At 38.4% G+C, this 23548-nt stretch overlaps 1 protein-coding gene across 1 annotated transcript in view; it reads left to right on the forward strand.

Moving 5' to 3' along the window:
• Positions 1-23548, forward strand: part of SORCS2 (sortilin related VPS10 domain containing receptor 2) — a 119641-nt gene that overhangs the window by 56326 nt on the left and 39767 nt on the right. The window contains exons 10-12 of the mRNA XM_009285427.1: positions 5249-5325; positions 11521-11612; positions 13074-13181. Coding sequence (XP_009283702.1) covers positions 5249-5325; positions 11521-11612; positions 13074-13181 — 277 coding nt within the window. The remainder of the gene's footprint in view (positions 1-5248; positions 5326-11520; positions 11613-13073; positions 13182-23548) is intronic.

Below are 23548 nucleotides of genomic sequence, written 5' to 3' on the forward strand. Positions count from 1 at the left end.
TCAGGTCAGGAGTTCGTCTAGCATAGTATCCTGGCTCTGTTGGTGACAAAAGCCTTTGGGGAAGTGTTTAAGAACAATTCAGTTGTCTGTGGTCCCCCAGACCATGGTTTGGGAGAAGGCACATACATGGGACTGTTTCTGATAAGGACTATGGTCAAGACAGCACCAGGTTTACCTCTCCTAACTGATAGAGCCCAACGAAGCTATCATATCTTGGCCTTCTGCCCTCAGACACATCCATCATGGCTGGCGGCATGCTACAAACATCCTCAGTTTCATCACAAGAAAACACCATTTTCATGGCCTGTAACATAACCCTCATGTTATTTCAGGTAATTTGAACTTGGCAGGGGAACTCACAATAATACATCTCCTGGCCATTGCAGCACCACCTGGGGAGAGCTGGGGCTGAGTGCTCTGTGGTGTGAACGTGGTCAGGTCATGCCGACTGGCTCAGGGCTGTAGGGCAGTCTCTGGCCTTCCCTTATTTGATGTATGCGTGGTGCTTGCAATAATGCCATCCCTTTGTTAGGGACAGACGATGAGTCTCTAACTGCCTTTAACAACAATATATTTAAAATTGCATGAGAAATGTAGAAAGCAAAGTTGAAGTAAACACTTACAGTAATTTGAAGAGTCTTTTTTCCTGTTCATGTCATTTAGCTACAAAAAGAATATAAAATAATATAAGACAAACATGAAAAGCTTCTGTATTACAGACTTCTTGAAACTTGATGGCAAAACACTCCGTGTCATGTGTCAGAAGAGTTTTCAGGCCGTTTAGATAAAAAAGTTATGTTAAAATGGTACCCTGTATAGCCCTGGCTGATATAGTCTGCAGTTGATTACCCATTCCAGATGCAGTAACTTCTTCAGTATGAACCTGAATTGCCTTCAGTGTATTATGTTACCTTTACTTGTTACCACAGATGGATTTTGAGATGTAACACAGAACCACTAAAATGATAAAAAAGTTTCCATGTTGTAGTGGCACACCTGAGGAGTTACTGCAGACATTTAAAGCTGTAACAAGGAGCACAGATTTTGGTGTGATTCACCAGGCAAACAGCACACTGATGTTTGTGGGTGTGCGGTACAGTCTGAACACTTCAGGACATGGTGGGAATGGTACTTACATACTCTAAGTATTGGCTTCTAGTCTTGGGGCTGAGCATAATTTGGCTGTTTCTCACCTTCTGTATCGTAATGTCAGTTGTGCACATGTGTTATTGGCTGCCACACTTACCACAAATAAGGTTCATAATTAAACTTGGATACGGCATGGAAACTTTCAGGATGTTTCAGCTGTACCTTCTGAGTGGTCCTGTGACTTTGTAGTCATTTGTTTGTAATGTTATTAATGTCAGGATTTTTGCATTTCATTTGATGTGAATTGGAGCTGTTGTAAAGGGATTTACGGGATGCTATTACATGTGCTTTGTCTAGTTAGCGGGCTTAACCCACTAACGTGACACACTGTGAGGTAGCTAGAGCCTTGAAGCAAAATTGTGCACTTTATTTTAAATCTCAAAAATAACAGAATGTCCCAAATCTTTGAAGTTATTTTTTATTAGAATATAAAAAATAAAGTTAAAACAATGTAACTCTTTAAATAGAGAAAACTCGTAACTCATGTGACACACGTTAAATAGAAAGGTTTGCAAATAAAACTGTGATGAGTCCGCTAAGTTCTTTGAAGGACTTAGTTTTATTCCGGTTCTACTTTTTCAGGCTAACAGCTTTCAAAGATACCCTTGGCTTAAACTCATCACACACCCCTATGTGTTCCTATGGAAATTTCCTTCTGCCTGTCACCCCTGAGACTTGGCTCCGTGGCTGCTTCCCACTGCAAATAACCCCCTGCGCTTTGCAGGAGCCTCCCTGTCTCCATTGGTGATGCAGGTTCCTGCTTGCTGCCTCGCCTGCTTTTTCTTTCTGAATCCACTGACGCTGTTTTTCAGCGAGACATTGTCTGCAGTACCCACATAGCAAACTGCAACTAAATTGAAAAGTTTTATCCTCCCTTAAAGAAAGGGTTTTCTTATGTGCTTGCAGACTTGAGTTTATAATGTTTGCAAAATTATGTAATATAATTGCATCTCCTAAAAAATCTGGAAGTAGTGGAAATTATAGCCTTCATTAATGCACAGAACATTATGTCAGCAATCAGAAGTTCCTGCATGCACCACCTCTGGGTTTTCACCCTTGGCCTGGGGACGGACTACTTTCAAAGGTCAAAGAGCAGTGAAGTCCTTTTTCCCAAAGCAGTACACCAGCCTCTGTGCCAAGTTTGTCACCAGTTGTGTTTTTTGACAGAATGGCGTTTCTCTGTAATTATAATTGAGTCCACCGACTCCTTTTGCTCATTTACCAAGAAAAGGCAATAAAGGTAAAACCAAAACAAGGAGACGTCGTGTCTGTCTTATTACAGAGCTGCAATTACAAAGCTGTTGCTAGTATCTTTCAGTCATTACCGTATCAGCTGGTTATAAAAGGCTTTCTAATGAAGCACAAGTTGATGCTGTTTAGTTTACAGACTAATTCTCTTCATCAGCTAAGACAATTTACCGCTGCACTTTTTAAAGTGCAGATCCATAACAACTCTCAAAATAAAGACGTACTCATGTAAGCATGATTTCAGTAAGTGGTAAAAAGAGGTAGAATAAACAGCATTTATCCAGGAGCAAAACTAACAATGCATTCATTAAAGGTATCTGTGCAACGAAGGGTGTAGACTGACAGCAATACTTTAGATTCTAGCAAGGAAATAAATATTTCTATCCCCAGCTATCCCAAAGAAAACGTTCTGTGAGTAATTGCAGAAGCACAAGAATATGCCCATTTACAGAAACAAGCAACCAGTGAAAACTATACAAAGGAAAGTAAGAATAGCAAAAGAAATATGTTTTGTATAAACAGCAAATCAAATCTCCCTTCCCTTCCTACAAATCCTGAGAAGGTGATTTCTCATTCTTCCCTCCTTCTAGTGACCAGATTAATCTTTGCTACACAAAGTTGATGGGATCTGGTCCTACTTGCTGATGAGATCTGTGAGACTCAGGAAAATCAGATCATGTTTCTTGATCTTTGCTTACATGGGGTTCTAGGATTCAAAGTGATAATAAATTGAAAATGGCCATAAACCAAATAGATTTAAATAAACTTGAATTTGGGGAGAAAATACAGCTGAATTCAGATGTGAAGCTTTCATTTTAGATCTGTCTCATTAGATAATATTCATGACTTAATCATGTTTAATTGTTGGCTTTTTTCTCTTATACTGGAAGATCTGCCTAAATGAATGCAACATGGCTGTAACCAAAACATGTAATTTTCCACGGACTATTGGACAGAATAAAACCAAAAGCTTAATCTATTTTTCAAAAACGTGAACCTTGTGTTAGGCCTATGGTCCTTTGTCCTTAACACTGATGATGTGGTTGTAACTTTTTCATTTCTGTCATGGAGGTTTCATTTTGATTGCTGGTATCACTAGAGCCTTTCTTTCTTAAAACTAGACAGCCTTATGTACGAATGATAACCCTTTTGGGAAGCCATATGATGGCCCTTGCTACCCTGCCTGCATGGACCAAGTCAGCAGGCAGAGCGGTGGGAAGGTGAGACCACACACCTCTTGGGCGAGCACCCCGTGGCCTCGGTGCTGATTTAATGGTGGGCTGTTTTTGAAGATGAAGATATTTGCAGGGAAAAAAAATAGGGGCTGTTCACTCCACAATTATCCATTTCTCTTTCCTTGCCACTTGGCACAACTGCTGTCACATCCAGTAGCAGTCATGAGGGTCATCCCTGCACTTTGAGTCTGAGCTGGTTTTGGCACATTTTTAATCTTACAGGTCTTACATCTACTTCATCTATATGAGCCTGGTTCTTAGGTATATGTTCAGTCCACATCACCTCCATCCATACTGTACTGACCTTATCAAATCTCCTCATTGCCTACAAGAATAGGGTCTTATTTTCAAAATTACATGGCCAGCTAAATCTGTGCTGAATTATTTGATAAATGAGAGAGCGTGAAGTGGGTTGGAAAGATGAAAACCCAAGAAAGAGGCAGTGGCATCTTCTGAAATGTTAGATGCAGCTCCAAGAAATGAACTGACTCCTATAAATTCCCTGATTCAACATAAATTTCCTAATCCTGTCTAGGCTGTATTTAGGGTAAATAATGTAGAGTTACGCCTTTAAATAGTGGAGCACATGCACTCTTGATAGTCCAAATAGAGTGTGTGTTTTGGGAAGTGGGCGCTGTCATTCCTCTCAGGAACCTTTCAGCACTAATGAGCACATTCTGCACAAACAGACCTGTTTTGGTCTATGAACAGCTATTAATATAACACACAAGTGAAATTTCATACTGCTATCCTAATCTCAAGTGTTTTTTTTCCTCGTCTCTTCTGCTTAAGAAGATCTCATAACTTCAATCTTATTTTTACTGTAAAAACATGCAAACCATATATTTAAGTCAAAATCCCCTGGAGGATATAATTTAGAAGGAATATTGTTCTATGTTTGCTTCTCCCCTAGAATACTGTAAACTGCCTGGTGGTTTAATAGGTTGCTATTTGAAATACCACGTGTTAAAAGATGGAGATCTCTGTATTTGGGATTGCATCTACTAAGATCATCTTCCACAAGTTTGTTTTAATACTTCTGTTTGCTTTGCAGTAATCAAGTAATTCTGCTTTAGATTCTTTTGTATTTACACACTTTTTCAAATCCCCTGCCCCCTCTTTTCAGTGGTACATATTTCTCTGGATTCTAGTTTTGCTACCACTTCATAAAGTCTTACAGATAAAACATTTTTTATTCTAACAATTCAAGTTCAAGATGAATAATTTTACAGAATGTGATTAAGGTTAAGGTATGGCTTCTGAGTTTATGGGCGTTTCAGACTTACATCTTAAATACATGTTCTTTTATAATATTTTTTCAGCATGCATCAACAAAACTAAAATGTTGGTTTGGCCTCTGCATTTCAGTGTTAGAATTAAGCCTCATTGCTCCCAGCTATGGATAGCTAGCAATGTAAAGGAAGAAGTTAAAAGTGTACATATATGTTTTTAAAAGGATTTATCTGGTGCTACCAGAAATTAAGTAAGCCTGCTGATCATCTGAGTTTAGTTCTTGCTCTGACCTAGAAACTTCTCACTCTGACTGGTGTCAGGACTAGATCCAATCTCTCTTGCTTATGTGGATGCAACCCTTGTTTCCTCTTGTTTCGTGACAGGTAACCTGGGGTCCCAGCTGGTAGAGTATAAAGAAGAAATGTACATAACGTCTGACTGTGGGAACACATGGCGTCAGGTAGGAAACAGGAATCATCAAAGGCACCTGGAAATATTTTCAATGTATCCAATATGATGAATTTTGTAATGCTTAACTAATCTTTATATACCCACTGTTTTGAGGGAGGTGGTTATCATCATCCCCATTTCGCTTGGAAGAGATTAAGGAGGTGATTTGCAAAGGCTCAAATTGGCCGGGCTCTCAGGTTCTGCTGAAATTTCCATATTTTGGTCTTTTTAAAGATTTTAGAAGTATCTTGCATAAAAAAAAACCAGAGTCTGTTTAGGTTTTTAATAATTTAAGTAATATCCCCATGCTAATGATGAAGTGGACTTTGGCTAGATCTGGCAGTACAAATATTTCAAGCTGAAATACATGGTTTAGGTAGAAAGGAAGAAATTCTCTCTCTTCATAGTCTGAAAACTGGTATTTAAGCTTAAACTTTGTTCTCCATTGAAACTGAGAAAGCAAAAAGAGTTTGAAAAAAGCAATAAACCTTTGAATGGCTTTTAGTATGATTTAATCAATTCTGGGACTACAAACATCAAAGTATTTAAAAAAAACCAGTCTTGTAGTAGCTGTAATGCCATTTGAATTCTGGATGTCTTTTGCTTCCAATGCCTAGTGTCAATTTAAACACTGCATCTTTATTATGCATTTTTTCCTAAATTGCTCTGCCTCAGCAATGTTTAATCACAAGCATATTTTCTTTTTGAGTGTAAATAGCAACAACAATCATGATCATAAGATATAAGGAAGTTCTGGAATCTACTTACAAGTTATATCTAGGAAAAAAACAACCCTCAAACCACCACAGCCTGTCAAAAAGTCATTTAATTTCAGTTAAAATAGTCTTTTAGTGTTCAGCTAAAATAAAATTCAGTTGTGTTATTATCTGAGAAGAAGTAAGTGTGAAAATGCTCTCACTAGTGTTACTGAGCTCAGGGAGCTTGAGATAAAAAGGGAAAAATACAGACAATTGCTTACATTGCTCTTGTAGGGTGCCATTAATACTCCACAGAAGGACTTTTAAAAAGAAACACGTTATTTTTTTCATGATAATGTCCTTTGAGGTTTAAAAGATAAAAATTTATGCCAAATTCCTTCTTGAATTCTAGCAGATGATAAATAGGTGTTTAAATGCAAAAGTCTTCCAGGATTTACAGTGGGTACTGTGTTGTCTAATACTTAGAGACCTCTCTAATAATTTATTGTCCCCATTTGCCAAAGTTATATGGTTTTTCTGGGGTAAAAAATAAGAAGGAAAGAGTGAAGGGGATCAAATTCATATTTTCACTGCTTTTTATTTGAGAGACACTTGAGCAAATGATATGTGATGAAACTTGACCTTAAGATGACTATTCATGCTGTAAAACCAGCCACAAACTGATCCCTCATTATGACAGTCAAAATGAAAAACACCATTGCTAGCTTTATTTTAATTAAAACTGCTACAAAGCCTTTGAAAGAGCTTACTCCATCTTAATATTTGCCATCAGAATGAAAATGTAGATTATAGTATGTATTTTATGGCCCGACTGTTCGTGATCAAACAGTTCTTCCAGAGGACAGCAGTACATTTCCTTTCTCTGTTGGAGTTCATGCAACAGAAGACAAGGCTTCAGTCAGATGATATGGGAATTATTTAGACAGTAAATTACAGGTCTCCTGAGCTGGCAAAAGCAGAGCAAAGCTCATGTCTTGGCACAGCTCTTCGGGTGGGTTTAAGTCACTGGCTTGGAAACTTAGCAGTTGTCATTAGTGAGTGCCTATCACCTTTCTCACATGCCACACATGATGTTGCAGAGCTGTCTACAGACTAGAAGAGCAGTCTGTGCTTGAGTAGAGTGACAGAGCAACACAGAAAAGTAAATATAAAGGACTTTGGAGAAAAGGCAGTTCAAGGAATTAAAGGCTTTCCTGAAATAATAGCAGTATTGGTTCATAGGAATGTAGGACTGGGAGGAAGGTCAAAGATCGTGTAACCCAACCATGTGCTCTAAGACAGCATCAAACATACTAAGAACATCTCTAACAGAGGTATGCCAGACCTGTTTGTTAATCCTTCACTGTAGGAGATTCTGCAGTCTTCCTATGTGGTGTTTCACCATTCTTCATAGATTGTTCTGAATATTAAACATAAGCTGGCCGTGCTTTTTGCTGTTATTCTTGCAGTTTCACAAATTTTGCAAGGTAAGTTGATTTCTTGTCTTTGGAGAGGAGTGGTTTCCTGTCAGCTTTGAATAACTTTTCAGATGTTGAAAGGTAATTATCATGTCTACCCAGAGCATAGGGGTTTTTTCCCTTGGAAAAAAGCAAACTCAAATCCACTGATTTTCCTAATGGATCCAATTTCTAAAGTGCTTTTCCTTTTTGTTGCTAATTGATTGGACTACCTAATATGACATCCCTCTCCTGAAGCAAGGTAAAACTGGATGCAAAATTACAAATTTTATCAGTACTAAACAGAATGAAATGATTGCCCTTGACGTCTTGACATTACCGGCACCTCATTTCAGAAGATTTCTCTTCTTTGCACTAGCATCACATTGTTAACTCAGATTCAGTTTGTGATTCATAACTGGGACCAGTCCCTGAGTTCCTGAAGTTGTAATACATTCTCAATTTAACAACAATCTACTGATCATTGTCCTTCAATAATTTCTTAACTAGCTGTATACACTTAAAATTATTTCAACTGAGCCTGTATTTAGATCGCTTGTATATGGTAAGGTCACATGAGAGTTCAGGAAGACTTACTATGGTAGGATATACAGCCAGTGTTCATAAGTAGAAATAAAAATGCCCAAATGAGTGTTTTGTGAAATTAAGTAAATACTGGTGATAAATGGAAAAGCGAAACAAGGATTCTGATTCTAAGTAGCCACAATACCACTTGGGCTGGCTCCAGTTGTTTTCCTGCCTTTTTGTTGCATGATGCCTGAGCTGCTTCTTGGTATCTTTTGAAACCATTGCTCTACTGCATACCATTTTAAGGCAGACTGAAATTTGTGACTCTGTATTGTACAACATTGCACTGTAAATAGCAGTAGTTTAGGAACTGATTGACAAGTAGCTTAAATGTCCATCCAGCAGCAATGATCTCGCCTGTAGGAGAAGGGAATCTCACCTTGACGTTATCCTGAACTATGTGGGCTTAGATCATCTTAAGTGAACCATGAAGATGTAGCCCAAGGTAAACTCGTGGGACAGATATGTCTATTTGGAACATTTCTGTGTCTATTATACCAGGAAAACAATATTGTAAAATGTGTTAATGAACATGATGAGAGTCAGATGGATAAATAAATCTTGCATCCTGGGAGAAATGGGCTACCTTTGAACACAATTTCAGACCATGCAGGTTTTAAACATTTTTTTCCCCTGTGGGGCCTGTTTTTTCAGTCCTGATTTTTAAAATAGTAGGATACTCTGTCAAATGCTAAGGATGACCTTGTGTAGACATACGAGTGTGTTTTATTTATTTTTTAAAAAAACTGATTTCTGTTCACAGTTATGGTTGCCATTGCTATTTCAACAGCATCTGTTATAACACTGTGCTTGAAATAGGGCAAACAGAGTAAGAGAAAGGTCTGGCTTTCAAAAGAGGTGGCTTAAATAAAAGGAAAAGATCAGCAACAAAAACCCTTTCATACTTGATCTGCTAGCAAAGTAGCTAGTGTAGCAACAAAATACTCAATTAAGCTAATAAGTTTACACAGAAAGTCTGTTGTATGTCTAGGAATGGAATCAGGATCTCTGGAGCTTTAGTCCAGTGCTTTGTTGGAATATTATTTCTCTATGTCAAATCTTTTTGTATCAAAGCAATTTGGAAAACCTTTGTTTAAGCAAGACTATTTGTTTTTCTGCAGACATCATAACAGATGAATGGTAACACCTTTAAGCACAACAGTAAAGGCTGCAATCCCAGCCTCTCACCCCTGGGGAGGTCCAACCGACTTATTCTGTGTAGGAAAACTTCTGTTTCCAGATTTGAATTTAGAAATGGATGTTGCTTTGTGAGAGAAGCAAGTGACTTCGGGCATTTTTGGTTACTTTTGAAATTTATGTATCTCAGAGTAAAATTGTGTGGAGTATATTTCTCTAGGATCATTTAAACATGTTTTCATTGATTTCATGAGCTCTCCTAATTGCCCCCAACAGTCATCCTGGCCTGAAATAGCTGCTGAAGTTGTTAGGACAGACACAGGAAGAAACGTGGAGAGCAGAGGGAGGAGAGAGAGGGAGAGAAAAGAAGTTGACATTACGATTGTAAAGCACATAACATGCTCCAAAAATTATAGAAGGAAAAAACATAGGTTATAAAAATCTAATTCTGTAGTTGCTGGCTACTAGTAAGAATTGTAATAAATTTATTACCTGACTTTAGTTAGCGGAGAGACATATATCAGTCTTTGTGGCTGACTGTGAACATACATATCAATTGTTCCTGGGTTCGAACTTCAGCTCTGACACTGGCACCACCTTTGCCTAAATCCTTTGCAAACTATTTGTCTTGGTTTTGTTTCTAGAAAGTTGACATATTTATTTTTGTGCTGAACTCCACAGGCATGAAATTGTTAATTCTTTTCAATGTACTGAAGATGAAGAGTTGCTTTCATCAGGAATGTCATACATTTCAGTTACTAAATGTTTGAAACGTGTGCTAGAAAAACATGATATAAAGATGGCATTAATGTGCCTGTAATGCGTCTGCTGTGCTTTACAGTGTGCCAGGTGGATGTAGGGTAAAGCTGGGGTACTGAAATGGTGCATGAGGAAGTGCCATGGTGCTTTTCTGGGAAAACCTAATTTGGATAAAGTGATGCAGATACCAGCTTCCTTTATCTTCAGTGTGATGGTGAAGCTTTTGGAGACTTTGTGTCCCAGCATATACCATTTCATTTTGATTTGAGCAAAAGTTCAAACAAAGTTTAGAGAAATCAAAACTCTGCTTGCTTATCTGACGCCAGCTGATCCCATCCTTTTGAAGTGCATCTAAAAATTAATGTCTATCCTTTCCTGAATTCTCTTCTAAAATATGCAGCTGTGTGGAACAAGTAGATAGGACTGTAAACGCCTCATATCAGGGTTTCTCCTGTAAATTGGCAACACTGAAAAGCTGATCAGACACTTGAAGCCCTAGGATTCCCATAAAATATGCTCTTACTAGATGAGACGAAGACCGAATTCTGAAACCAAATGAAATGCTTACTATTTTTTAAGTAATTGTGAATGTGCTGTAAGATACTTTTCCCCCCCTCTGGTTCAGTCTTGCTGATAAATCCTCTAAATGTAGCATTTAGTATTGTCAAAAAAAGAAGCATTTAGTATTGTCAGTTTTTTTTCATTCACAAGGCAAAGTAAAGCTAACCTTTATGTTTTTCACCTTTGCTTTGTCAAAGGGTGTAGGAGGCTGCATGTTCATCTATTAACTGCTAAGTGTGTGTAGTCACTTTATCACCTGCTCTTACATTAAATGAACTTTCACAGGTTAATAACATGAGTAAAACCTGTCTTAAAACAGATTTCAGATGTAAAAAAGGGAAGATATTTACCTGTTCATTTATTTTAGTACTGCTGATGACCTCTAGAAAATGAATGAAAAGAATTTAGGAAATTTTGAATTCTTTATACAATTAAATCAATATTACATGTGTTTTGGTTCAGAACTCAGAGCGGCCTCTGTGTGAGATCACATAAAGTTTGAATTTAAATAAATCATTGACACTGGAAATGCAGAAAACATGCTTGCACCAATTATTTCAAGTTCCATAGAGTCTGGAGAACATGTGACAAAGTCACGGACAACAATACTTTTCCTATTTTTCTTAGAATTAGACTACAAAGCATTTTATTCTGCAAGATACACGGAATGTGGCAAATACCAAAGTAAGGTGATAGGTCACTTGGTGATATATAATAGGAAGGAATGCAGAATGCATACTGTGAGAAATATAAGCTTGGGCTAATACGTTAGACAGTTTAATCTGACTGTGATTTGAACCTGAACATTTTCTGATTCACCTGCTTAGCTTTCTTTTCTTTTACAGCTGGGAGAAATATAAGAGTTAAACTGACTTTTATGTCCTTTTCAATTTGAAGTGCGGACATTATAAAACATATAAGCATTTTAATCCTGGTTTGCTCATACATTTTATTTCTGCTGTTTTGTACATTTGCTTAGCTGGCCTTTTTTTGTCTGACTTGTAGGTCTTTGAAGAAGAGCATCACATCTTGTACCTGGATCATGGTGGAGTTATTGTGGCCATCAAAGACACCTCTATCCCTCTGAAAATACTCAAGTAATCCTACAGTCAATTAGAGTAGAGCTGTTGTGTGTTTGAGACCTCAGACAAAGTTCAGAGCTTAAGATGAGCATTTCGATGTGATCATGCAGGTGGAGTCAGCTTAATTTAACATTCATTAAGTCAACAAAATGCAGGTGGATGTTTTCTTAAGGTTACTTCATGGTGCTGAAGGTACCATGGTGTAATGCATTAATCATAATAAAATTTTCTTGCATCAGTGTAGATATTTTTGCTTAAAAGGCTGTCCTGGAACTCTACAGTAGAAGCTATGTTCAGCATGATTGTTAATCTGCTACTGGTTTGCACCAGCGGTATATGGCAATGATGCTCAACCTACAATGCATATAAGGCTTAGGTATCCAGTCAGGATAGTTCATTCATACTGTAATAAAGCTCTGTCCCCTCCAAGGGTGACAGTGAATGATGGCGTTGGAGAATAGCCCTGAGTTGCTCGGGCAGCAATATAATGCAGACTTCGGGAGCCAATGGGGAAAGGACTTATGTGTGCTTATGTGCTGTGTAATACAGCATGCAAGAAGCCCAGTTCTTCTGAGATATTAATGCATAAATTATCTGTAGTATGTGTAGATCCTGTCGTATAGTGATAATGCAGCAAATGGCCTTCTCAGCTTGTTTGGCAGGAAAGATTTGCTGCAAAGCATTTTGTTATAAAATATCAGGTTTTAAACTGCATAATAGTGAAGCAAAATATGGTAACCTTATGTAATGGCATATAAAACTATCATCTTCGGCATAGAAAAACGTAAGAGATCTTTATCACTTGTGAAGTAGGTTCATTTTTGCATAATGCTGTGTATACTAATAGGAACTAGGCTATGTACTTGGTTAGCTAGAATGAAAGCCATCATTAACCTACTATCCAAAAGACCTGGAGGAAATGTACAGAAGAAAAGAGACTTTGATTCATAAGTTTTGGGTACACAGAGTATTTGAACTATGTTTTGCTGATTCATCAGCATCTTTTGAAAATTTTTAAGTGGATGGTGGTGGCTGTGAAGGGCCATCATTTTGGTGCTTGCAGTTACCGCACGTCCCACATGTTTTAGCCATTGGGCTGTTTTGCCTCTCGTGTTTCACTGACCTCTGCTTAACAGGTCTCTAGCTCAGAGACTACTAGAAAGAATGAAGTGTAAATTAACTTGCTCTTGAACCTACAAGGTAGCAAGATAGTTTGTTGACAGACCTCAGTTTTTATCTGCCTGTGAATTTTCATTGTTGTGGTGAATTTATTATACACCTTCTAATAAAGATGTGAGCCCCTGGATACATTGCTGAGAAAAAGATCACATTAATATGATATACTGTCCAGGCACATGGTATTTTGGTGATCATAAACCCTGGGCTTTAGTAGTGAGGGGATTTTTTTTTTTAATGAATGAATTCTGTTTTGTATAATAATAGTTGTAAATGAGGACTGTTTCTGCTTTTTTACAGGTTCAGCATAGATGAGGGCCAGACTTGGAGTACACATAATTTTACCAGCACTTCAGTCTTTGTAGATGGATTACTTAGTGAACCTGGAGATGAGACACTGGTCATGACGTAAGTTTCTGGTTTCATCTCTTTTTTCAGGGCTCTCCCTGCTTATGCACTGGAGCATATTTTAATTGTGGACGTTTGAGATAGTCCTTGAGTCAGTGGCTTTTGCTTCTTGCAGTCACACAGACTCTTACACTGATGTCCAAACAGCCCTAGTATGCAACCTGTCTTTGAAATTATCTGAGTGCAGTATTTCAGATTGTAAAGGTGAAGTGTTATGTCCACATGAAATTTCACAAAGTAACCACCAGGGACAGTGGAATAATAGGACTGCAAATACAAGTCTGAGAAATGTAGGTAAAAAAATAACTATTATTTCCTGCATTTTTTCTGTTTTCTACAGATTCTTAGGCAGACTTCAAAAATGCTAGGAATCTATCCCTCTTCTTGTGAAAATTGTCTTCACAGTGTAAACAACTATGTTGTTGTCCTAGTAACTAGCATTGCAGTACTTTGTGTAACCAAACACTGTGCTAACAAATACACGTTTTAATTCTGTGCAGTGACTGAGGCAGATACTGTGAATAGAGTTATAAATAACCAAATTCTGCAGCTCAGGCCCCTGTTTATCTTTTTCAAAAGGGACAGGGACATCTGGATCTGAGCTGCAGGTTTTGCTCCATCTCTAGAATAAATGCTAATATTTTAGAAGTGTCTGAGACTAAAAAACACCTGTCCAATTAGAGAGAAAGGCACATGCTGACTGCAGCAGGGAAGGGGAATGCACTCAGTGAATTTGTTCTGTTAGCTCTTTCTTTCATTCTCCACTGTCCCATTTATCCTCTGTTATACATATATGACCTGAGAACAGTATTACTCCACCATCTTCCCCTTCTCTCAAGCATAGGATTTTTTATGGTATAATATATGCTACACAGAGATACTTATGCCTCTGAATGAAGGATTTCCATTTACTTCAGTGGAAGTAGAGGGATCAAAAGCTTATCCTAAACTGTACTTACTGGCAGATAAAACGATGTGTGATGACTATATGGTCTGTGGGTTTTTTTATTATTAAGTATCATTAAAAACAGTGATTTTGTGAAGATGTACTTAAATATCTGGCTGAATAGGCTAAAGAGCTCATGTAAAACGATGCCTTTTTGAAATCATCCATCTGAAATATATAAAACTGAAGCTAGATTTGGTACATGAGCCCAGATTGACAAAAAAGCATCATGTGACTTCCATGTTTCTAAGGGCAGAACAAGAGTCTGACTCCAGCATCTCAATGCCAGGCTTGTAGGATCTTACTTTGCAGCTAGTTCTACTGAATATGGAGGACATCAACCACTTACTGTCACAGACTGGCCCTGAAAAGACTTGCAGCCTTCCTGCCAGACTCTAAAGATAATGGGAAGAATAAACTTACAGTATGTGTTTCCTTGTTGCCGTTATATCAGCTTCCTTGTCTCTCCTACTGCTTTTGATTTGGTTTTACCTTCAGGGTGACGTTGTCTGCCCAGTGGTGCTCTGTCTGACTTTCATCGAGACCTTTTGTCATTCTGTCTGGCTTAGGTCATTTTCTCTCAAAACTTCACGCTTGTACTGAGTTGCTGTGCATGACTTAATCTACAATGATTTGCTGCTTTTGAGAAATGTCATCCACTGATACACACTCCCTGAAAAAAAAAATCAACTATGCCATCTTTTCCCTTTTATTAGATAAAAAGTGTTTATTCTTCTGGGTAGAACATGGTAAAATGAACTTGTGTATGGTAATGGGAATAAATTAACAATGCCTTTCACCCTGAAGAATCCCCAAATCCATTACTAAAGACCTAGTCTGACATTTTTTAGTTGTACAGGAATTTCATTTTCTCCCTTTGGTAGGGAGTTTGTTTGAGTAAGGACTTTGAGTAAAGAGTCCAATGTCAAAATCTGCATAAATTAGTAGAGATAACGTAATTCTGAAGTGGGAAGGTAATAACTGAAAAAGCATACAGCAAAATTGTAGAACAGAGACTGTTTTATTTAAAGCTTCTAGAATAAATTCACAACAGAGTCAAAGAATATTTCACTTGTACGGAAAGCAGCTGTTACTGTAGGGTAAAATCCTGCTTCCACTGAAACCAGCTTAGGGATTTCCTTCAAGGTTTTTAATTTTTATTTAAAAAAAAATCCACAAGAAAATTATCTGGGAAAGACATTAAGGGACCTGGTAACACTGTGTGTAAGAGAGACTTCTCATTCTCTGGCATGGTGACTGGGACGTTGACCTGACTCATAAGGGACTTCCATTTGAATTCCTGTTCTGTCCTAACTTATCCAAAATGAAGTGGTCTGGAAAGCTTTACTGAAGAAACAGGGGAATGTGAACCTGGTTGCCTCAAGTCTTCATTTCAGAAAGTTTTGTTTTTTCTCCAAAACAGAGAATAAACAAATGTTGACTTGTCAAAAGTTTTCATAAAACTGACTTGTCATCTGCCAGTCGACATTAATCTAAATCATTCATCCAAATCCCCTGCAGTATTCAAAATATGTCCACTCAAATGCCAAGGAAAATATATTTTATTCCATTGTGCTCTGTAATAGACCTAGTTAATATATTTAGGAGTTTTAAGTGGTAAAGTATTCAAAAACGTCAGGAAACTCATTCTGTGTAAAAATCAATTTCTAAATAGACCTAGTTAAGAGTTTTAGGAAAGATAAGCAATAAAGTATTTATAAAGTTTAGGAAACGCGATCTGTGTAAAAATCAATTTCTTAATGAAGAGAGCAAATCCACCATTTATTGCTAAATGAATAAGTAGGGTTTGCTAAGAAATTTTCCCAAGTAATTGATAGTCATCAAAATAGCGCATGCTCTAGTAGGCTTTATTTTGTTCTAAATTCTTTAGGAATGAAAGTTACTGCAACCCAATGTTATACTTAACAATATATTATATTTGGGAAAAATTACTTAATAATGATGGATTGAGTAATGGCCTAACTCAGTGGAAAAAGAAAGAATTTTTGTGTATCTGAAATATTGATGTTCCTCTTCAGAGGAAGTAGTTCATATAATGAAAGTTTCAAACCTGTTAAAATGATTTCTAAATCACAGTTCAACTTCTGGGACTGTTTCCCAAACCGGGTTATTTAGATTCCAATGTAAACCCAGTAGGCACGATAACCATGGTACCACAGACCATGGCCCCTTTTAAAAGGCCAATAAGAGGTTACATGAAAGGATAGGACAAGGGGTAGTGGCTTTAAACTGAAAGAGGGTAGATTTAGATTAGATATAAGGAAGACATTCTTCACTATGAGGGTGGTGAGACACTGGAACAGGTTGCCCAGAGAAGCTGCGGATGCCCCCTCCCTGGAAACGTTTAAGGCCAGGCTGGATGGGGCTTTGAGCAACCTGGTCTAGTGGAAAGTTTCCCTGCCTACGGCAGGGGGGTTGGAACTACATGGGCTTTAAGGACCTTTCCAACCCAAACCATTCTATGATTCTATGATTCTTTATGTCAGGTAGAATCAAAATCTTCCTTATGGGTAATTGCATTTTTTCCAGAGGGAGTTTTTTTCTGAGGTCTCGTAGAGACGGGAACTCTGCTGCTGGGAACTTCATGACATCGCTGAATGCAGAACTCCTGCATGTGCGTTTTGCCGTCTTGAAAATCCATTGTTGCGTTCCTGTTGGGTTCCTAGGTGATAATGGAAGCAAGAAAATAGTCTAGTTTAAACTTAATCAAAACAAGGTGGATATGATATTAACAGGTGTTAGATATTAGGGAGAACCATCTGGATTTTTGCAACTGTCGATTCTGCTGGGAATGTCAACCTCACCTTTAACAACATCAATAACAGTCAACATTACATGTAGTTTGTGGGGCTTATTGTTGTGCCACACATGGCAGCACACTACCTTTCCTGTTGTCTTTGAATATCTTACTGGGTGGAGGTACTTCTCTGAGTTGCGAATTCTTAACTGCTAGCTTTCTCATACTGCAACCCTTAAAAAAGGTAGATAAATGGTAGATAAAGCCTCATTATGTAAGAGAATAGCTGATTTCCCAAGGCAAATTCTAGGTTTTATTTGCAGCTAGTTAGTCTCTTGTTTGGAGAAGCATTGCTCAGTCATTAAATGGTTGTTCTACTCTCTGCATAATGAGGAACATATCTGTCTGTCAACAGATGGAGGAAACATATAGAAAGACAGGAAGAGACTGGTGACCTTGATAAAAGAGCATTGAAAAAGTGAACTGGTTACTCTATTTCAATCTAATCTAGATATCGGTTAATCCAGCTGTACAGATGCCTGTTTAGTGGCAAGTCTAATGCTTTTGCTGGCATCTCCATGGACACAGATGTTAGCAGAGCAAGTCAATGCGTTGTAGTGTCACTGCCAAACTGTGGTCTTGGAGCCAAGACCATGGGATTGCCCCTGTCTCTCGCTCTGCTCAAAAGAAGTCCACTGTTTAAAGCTTTGTTTTTTGTTTTCTTTCCATAAAGTTTTCATAACATATTCAGAAGCATGGGAACATGATGCTTTCAGTGTCTTGCTAAAGCCTATATTTAGTACATTTTGGGGGCAGACCTGGAAATACATTTGAATAAGAGGAACTGAAAGTTTAGGAATCCATATCCTCTAAGAATCTTTTATTGCCTTGTCCCTATTTAAAGGAGGAGAGAAGGAGAGAAAAAGGGTTTTTATTCAAATAGAGTCTTTGTGTCACTTTGAGCCTCTATCACTGAGTGAGTGCCTGCAGCTGTGGTGCTCTAACTTCTCTTTCAGGGAGACAGTTCCATTTTAGTGTCTAGTTCTAATAAATGGTGATGATGAGGTAGACATAGGAAACCTTGGCCAACAACAAAATTGTTCAAATATTTTACTTAAATTTTGGTGGGGCTTTGAGCTCCGTTTTGCTGTATTTTGCTCTCAGAATGAAGGAGCTACAATCTAGGTGACCATAGGCTATTTACTTTGCCAGGTGAAGTCTGAATGAAGAATCTCCTACCTGTGACAAAAGAGATCTGATTTTTTTCTATGTGAGTAGGAAAAAAAATAAAATTATTAGCTAAAGCATTAATTATAAAATTTTGTAAGTATCCCAAATTAATTTGATCTTTAAGTAAGATGACAGCAGAGAGCTGAATGAGGCAAAGCTATCCGTTATAATGTCATATGTTTCTCCTTAAATTAATGCATTTTGTTCACTGTCCACCTTGTATTTACTTCTACATCAAGCATCAGGCTAGGCAGTAAATCTGCATTTTTTTTCCAAACAGCTTACATTTTCAAAGATTGTTCTTGGATGGGAATTTATCAAATAGATGGGAAAAAATGTTGGAGGTAATTCACAAACATTATGGAGCCATAGAGCTTCTGGATAAAATGGGAACGCGCTCATACGGCTCCTCCCCAGCACTTCTCAGAACATAAGCATTCATTTCTGTTCTTTTTCCCAAAAAAAGCGGAAACTAAGATGTTTTGGCATAAAAGAATGATTGGCAATTATTATCTTTTAGGGGCAGGAAACAATGAAAAAACATATTTTGGTTCAATTTCAGCTAAATTGTTTCCTCCCCTCATTTTTCACTTTGGCAGCCAAACAAAAAAAAAAAGAGAGAAGAAAAACTACTCTTCTCTTTAGTGCATTAAGTATATGCATGTGTTTGTAGTTTAAGGCACTTAAATCATAAATGTCTTAGCATATTTGCACATGATCTGTTGTGTACACAAGCACTGTTTATGTGCAGTTGCTTTATGTAGGCAGGTGTCTACCTTTGCACATGGAAGCATTCATCATTTCTGTAGTTGCGATTTAGGAAGGCCACTGAAAATGTGACCTCTGTTACATTCTTTTGGGGAATTAGAAAAATATGCAGAATTATAATCTTGATGTATAACAGACTGCAGCTTGAATCTTACATTGCTTTCATCCATTTTACTAGTACGAACCCTTTGACTTAGTTTTTGTTGATTTTACAATGGTGTAAAGGAAGCAAAGACAACTGTTAGAAGGAAAGCATGTCTATAAAGATTCATCTGCCATTTTCTTTTAGAAAATGGTAGGCTTTAAATAGCACTGTAAGACATAGTCACGTCTAAACTGCTCTTCCAACCCATATCCCCTTGGAAAATCTTTCATTAATAATGTTAATGCAGTAACATTAAACATTTAAATGTCCTCCACAGGCTGCAGGTGGATATCTGCTCCACCATTAACCTCCATGGGCTACGGGGGGACAGACTGCCTCACCATGGTCTTCCCCACGGGCTGCGGGGGAATCCCTGCTCCGGCACCTGGAGCACCTCCTCCCCCTTCTTCACTGACCATGGTGTCTGCAGAGTTCTTTCTCTCACATATTCTCACTCCTCTCTTCGGCTGCAGTTGCGCAGTTTTTTCCCCCTTCTTAAATACGTTATCACAGAGGCGCTACCACTGTCGCTGACGGGCTCGGCCTTGGCCAGCAGCGGGTCCATCTTGAAGCCGGATGGAAGTGGCTCTGTCAGACACGGGGGAAGCTTCTAGCAGCTTCTGACAGAAACCACCCCTGTAGCCCCTCTGCTACCAAAACCTTGCCACGCAGACCCAATACAAGAGTTTAACAGTATCTCTGCTTCCAAGCAAAAGCGTATTAAAATATTGTTTAAACCATTAGTTTTTGTGATGCTACAGGCTCTTAAGGTAATCTCTACATGGAAGGGACAGACAGAGCCAGAAGCCAAGCATCTTTTGTTCCTGTTTGAGTGCTCCTGTCCTAGGGTATGTCCATAAGGAAGAGGATGTTTCTGCCCTCCGGCTGTATTTGTTCTTTATCTTGCTCTTGCTTGGCCATCTTTGCTTAGGTGCTGCCCAGAAGAAATTAGACATGTTATCCAAGATAGAGCCACTGAGATTGCTCCTATCACCTGTATGTGGGGTCCTCAGTTGACCCTGATTCAAACCCTAGGTTTTATTGTCAGTAGTTGTACACATTTGAAAGCTCTCTCTCTAGGAGGGAGAGGTCCTCTAGAGGTCCTGTTCCACCCCCAACTGGCATGTCAAGTTAGCAGAGTGTGTCAACAGGGCAGTACAGGACTGTGCAGACAAATTCTGCTACCTTGGCAGCATGCTGTTTCGAACATCATGGTTGATGACAAAGTCATATAGAGGAGAGCAAAAGCCAACGCAGCACTTGGGAGATTAAAGCAGCATGTCTAGAATGAAAGAGGCATCTGATTTCAAACAAAAGTAGCTGTGCATCACGCAGTTGTCATCACTAGTCTTCAGTACGACTGCAAAACTTGGACAATTTAAGTTGCTACATTAAACATCTGAATAAATTCCACATGTGCTGTCTTTGTGACAGCAGTACAGCAGGATCACTCCCGCCACTCTGACGTCTTTGAGTGTTCTCAGATATTCAGTAGTAAAGCAAAACTGTTGCAGGTTCAGCTGTGCTGCTCTGAGGATCTGGTGGGTATATTGGACATCAGGCTGCTCAAAGCCATTTTCTTTGCCTGGAGACAATATGGCTAGCAGCACAAAGGTAAACCACCATAATACCACAAAAAGTTGCTCAAGACGTGTCTTAATTTATATGGCATTAGATCCATGATATGGGACACTGTAGCTAAAACCTGTCTGCTCTGGCAAAGAATGTTTTGATGCTGTGAAAGCCTATGAACAAAATCCTGAAGAACATGCAGAAAAGTTAAAGAGGAAGGCAAGTGTAGTGGTTATAAAAAGACATCTGTGACATCTGAGATGAGCAGTGTGTTGTCAAAATCAGGCTCATTTCTCTTGAATGAAGCCATGGAAGCTGAATGTTTACCTGATAAGTCTTTGGGGGTCTCCAGCTTTAGCACCATCATAGCTTCAGTCAGGTGGTTTGCACGTGACACAGGCAGCAGGTGACACAGCTATTACTGTTCATCTGAACTAAGAACATCTATTGAATAGATGCTCTTTTTTTTTTAATAGAAACGTGAATTTACTGGAAGAGATTATCATTGCATATAATTTGTGTTAAATTAGCTCTCCTGGTTATGAGCTTTATCAGGAACAGAAATAACCAGCAATCCTCCAGCAAATAGTTTAAATGAGTTAGCTTAAAAACTACATTAAACTGTCTTAGCTATCAAATGATGCAATCAAATTAAAAAATGATGTGCTCATAAATGAACTAGGAACAAATGTACAAAGTTGTTATGGCAACTGAAACACTGACGTTAAAATTATGGATCCCAAATTCTTGCAAATAAAAGTAAATGAATTTCCAAGGTAATTGGAATTTCTTTCAAAAATTATTTATCACAGCATTGTCTTTCATAGTTTCAACAGAATTGATTTGGTGGCTTTCTAATGAAATATAATTAATCAAGAAGATGGTTTTAGTAGCTTATGAATTACTATCATCTTGATATTTAACGTCTAATCATCAGTTACGCTTGCTGCACTGTTCCATTTTTTTCCATTCATATGATTTTATTAGACATACATGTTTTGCACCTAAGCAATTAGATTGTGATTGCTGTTATGTATTGCTTTATTATAGGTCATATTTTTGTCTAATCCATTGAATCCTACTTAAAACATGCCTTTCTTCCTTACTTTGGAAAAATACTTCTTTTTAATTCTAGTGATATTTGGCAATGCATTTAAATGGGCTCCTCTGATGCGTCTACAAAACCCTGTTCTCAATAGGGCAACAACTGTTATTGTAGCAACAGTGTTAATAATCATGAGGCCATGTTTTCAAACAGTTTGCTAAGCTGGGTGCATGTAAGGTGCTGGATTCCTTAGGAAATTTGCCCCAGGAATTACAAAGCTGTATGGCTGCATTTTTCATGGGGTTTGTGGCTGTGCTGGGACATTTCCTCGAATCTCAGGAATTTTACTTAAGCCAGAGAATGGTGGAATCAGTGGTGCAGTTACTGTGCTCCGTCAGAACATGGTTTTCAGTCTGTAGAATCAGAACAGCCATAAAGGAAAGAAGTACTTTTTTGCAAGATGCTGGACTAACAGGCAGAAAGGTTATTTCTGTCTTTTGCTAAAAATCCACAGAGGAGAGGCTTATAGTTCGCCCATTGAAGCAGTGCCTTTGCTGTATACAGATATGGTTTGCACATAGCTTCCATATTATTCTAGTAGAATTTGCATAATTTCTAGAGTAATTTCTAAAATTTTTATATAATTACAGGATGCGGGACTGGGCAATATCTCAAAAGTTTATCTAATCTCTAGCTCTAATCTTGATGTTTCGCTAATTTCTTGCTCCAGTTAGGGAGAATAAACAGCCTCAATAGTTTGTATCATTACCATTACAGAATCACAGAGTCACAAAATGGTTGAGGTTGGAAGGGACCTGTGTGGGTCATCTGGTCCAACCCCCCTGCTCAAGCAAGGCCACCTAGAGCCAGTCACCCAGGACTGTGTCCAGACGGCTTTTGAATTCTCCAAGCATGGAGACTCCACAATCTCCTTGGGCAACCTGTGCCAGTGCTCGGTCACTCTCACAGTAAAAAAAGTGTTTCCTGATGTTCAGAGGGAACCTCCTGTGTTCCAGTTTGTGCCCATTGCCCTGGTCCTGTCACCGGGCACCACTGAAAAGAGCCTGGATCTGTCCTCTGTGCACCCTCCCTTCAGGTATTTATATACATTGATAAGATCCCCCTGAGCCTTCTCTTCTCCGGGCTGAATGGTCCTAGCTCTCTCAGCCTTTCCTCATAGGGAGATGCTCCAGTCCCTTTCACATCTTTGTGGCATGTTGTTGGATTCTCTTCAGTCTGTCCGTGTCTCTCTCGTACTGAGGAGCCAAGAACTGGACACAGTACTCCAGGTGTGGCTTTGCCAGTGCTGAGGAGAAATAATTAAGAGAATTGTGTAGCTGTATCTTTTAAGTTTATTGATCCTTGTCTTTCCTCCTTTTTGCCCCTTCTCCAGGTCTCTTTGAAGACAACTCTTCAATCTACAGCAAGACTTTTTAAAGACATTTTGTTGTACTTTTCAGTTTTATCTTTTCCAGAGAAAAACCCCATTCTTTCAGTCTTTCTTCATTGGTTACATTTTCTAAGCAGCTTATGAGTCATCCTTGCCCCTCTTCAACTTCATTTTTAGTGGGTGTGTAAATATGCATATAATATCCAAAATTAGACACCATATTCTTTCAGAGGCTCCACCAGTGCCAAGTTCATAAAAATAATTGCCTCCATGTCTTCTGTTTTCTAGTTCTGAATACAACCTAGAATTAGTCTTTCTTCTTTTGCAGCAACATTGCATTTTTGTTTTGATTCCCCAGAATTCCCCAAGCCTTTCCTTTGGTGTTTGAAAGCTATTCTCCATTTTGGTTTTGCACCTTTGTTGTTGTGTTTTTCCTAGGAGTACTTTTTGCAATTGTTTTTTGAGTATTTAATCATGTTGATTTCTGACCATTGCTTCCACCAGTCAGTGTCC

Source organism: Aptenodytes forsteri, unplaced genomic scaffold, assembly GCF_000699145.1.
Source record: "Aptenodytes forsteri isolate BGI_AS27 unplaced genomic scaffold, ASM69914v1 Scaffold88, whole genome shotgun sequence".
Taxonomy (NCBI): domain Eukaryota; kingdom Metazoa; phylum Chordata; class Aves; order Sphenisciformes; family Spheniscidae; genus Aptenodytes; species Aptenodytes forsteri.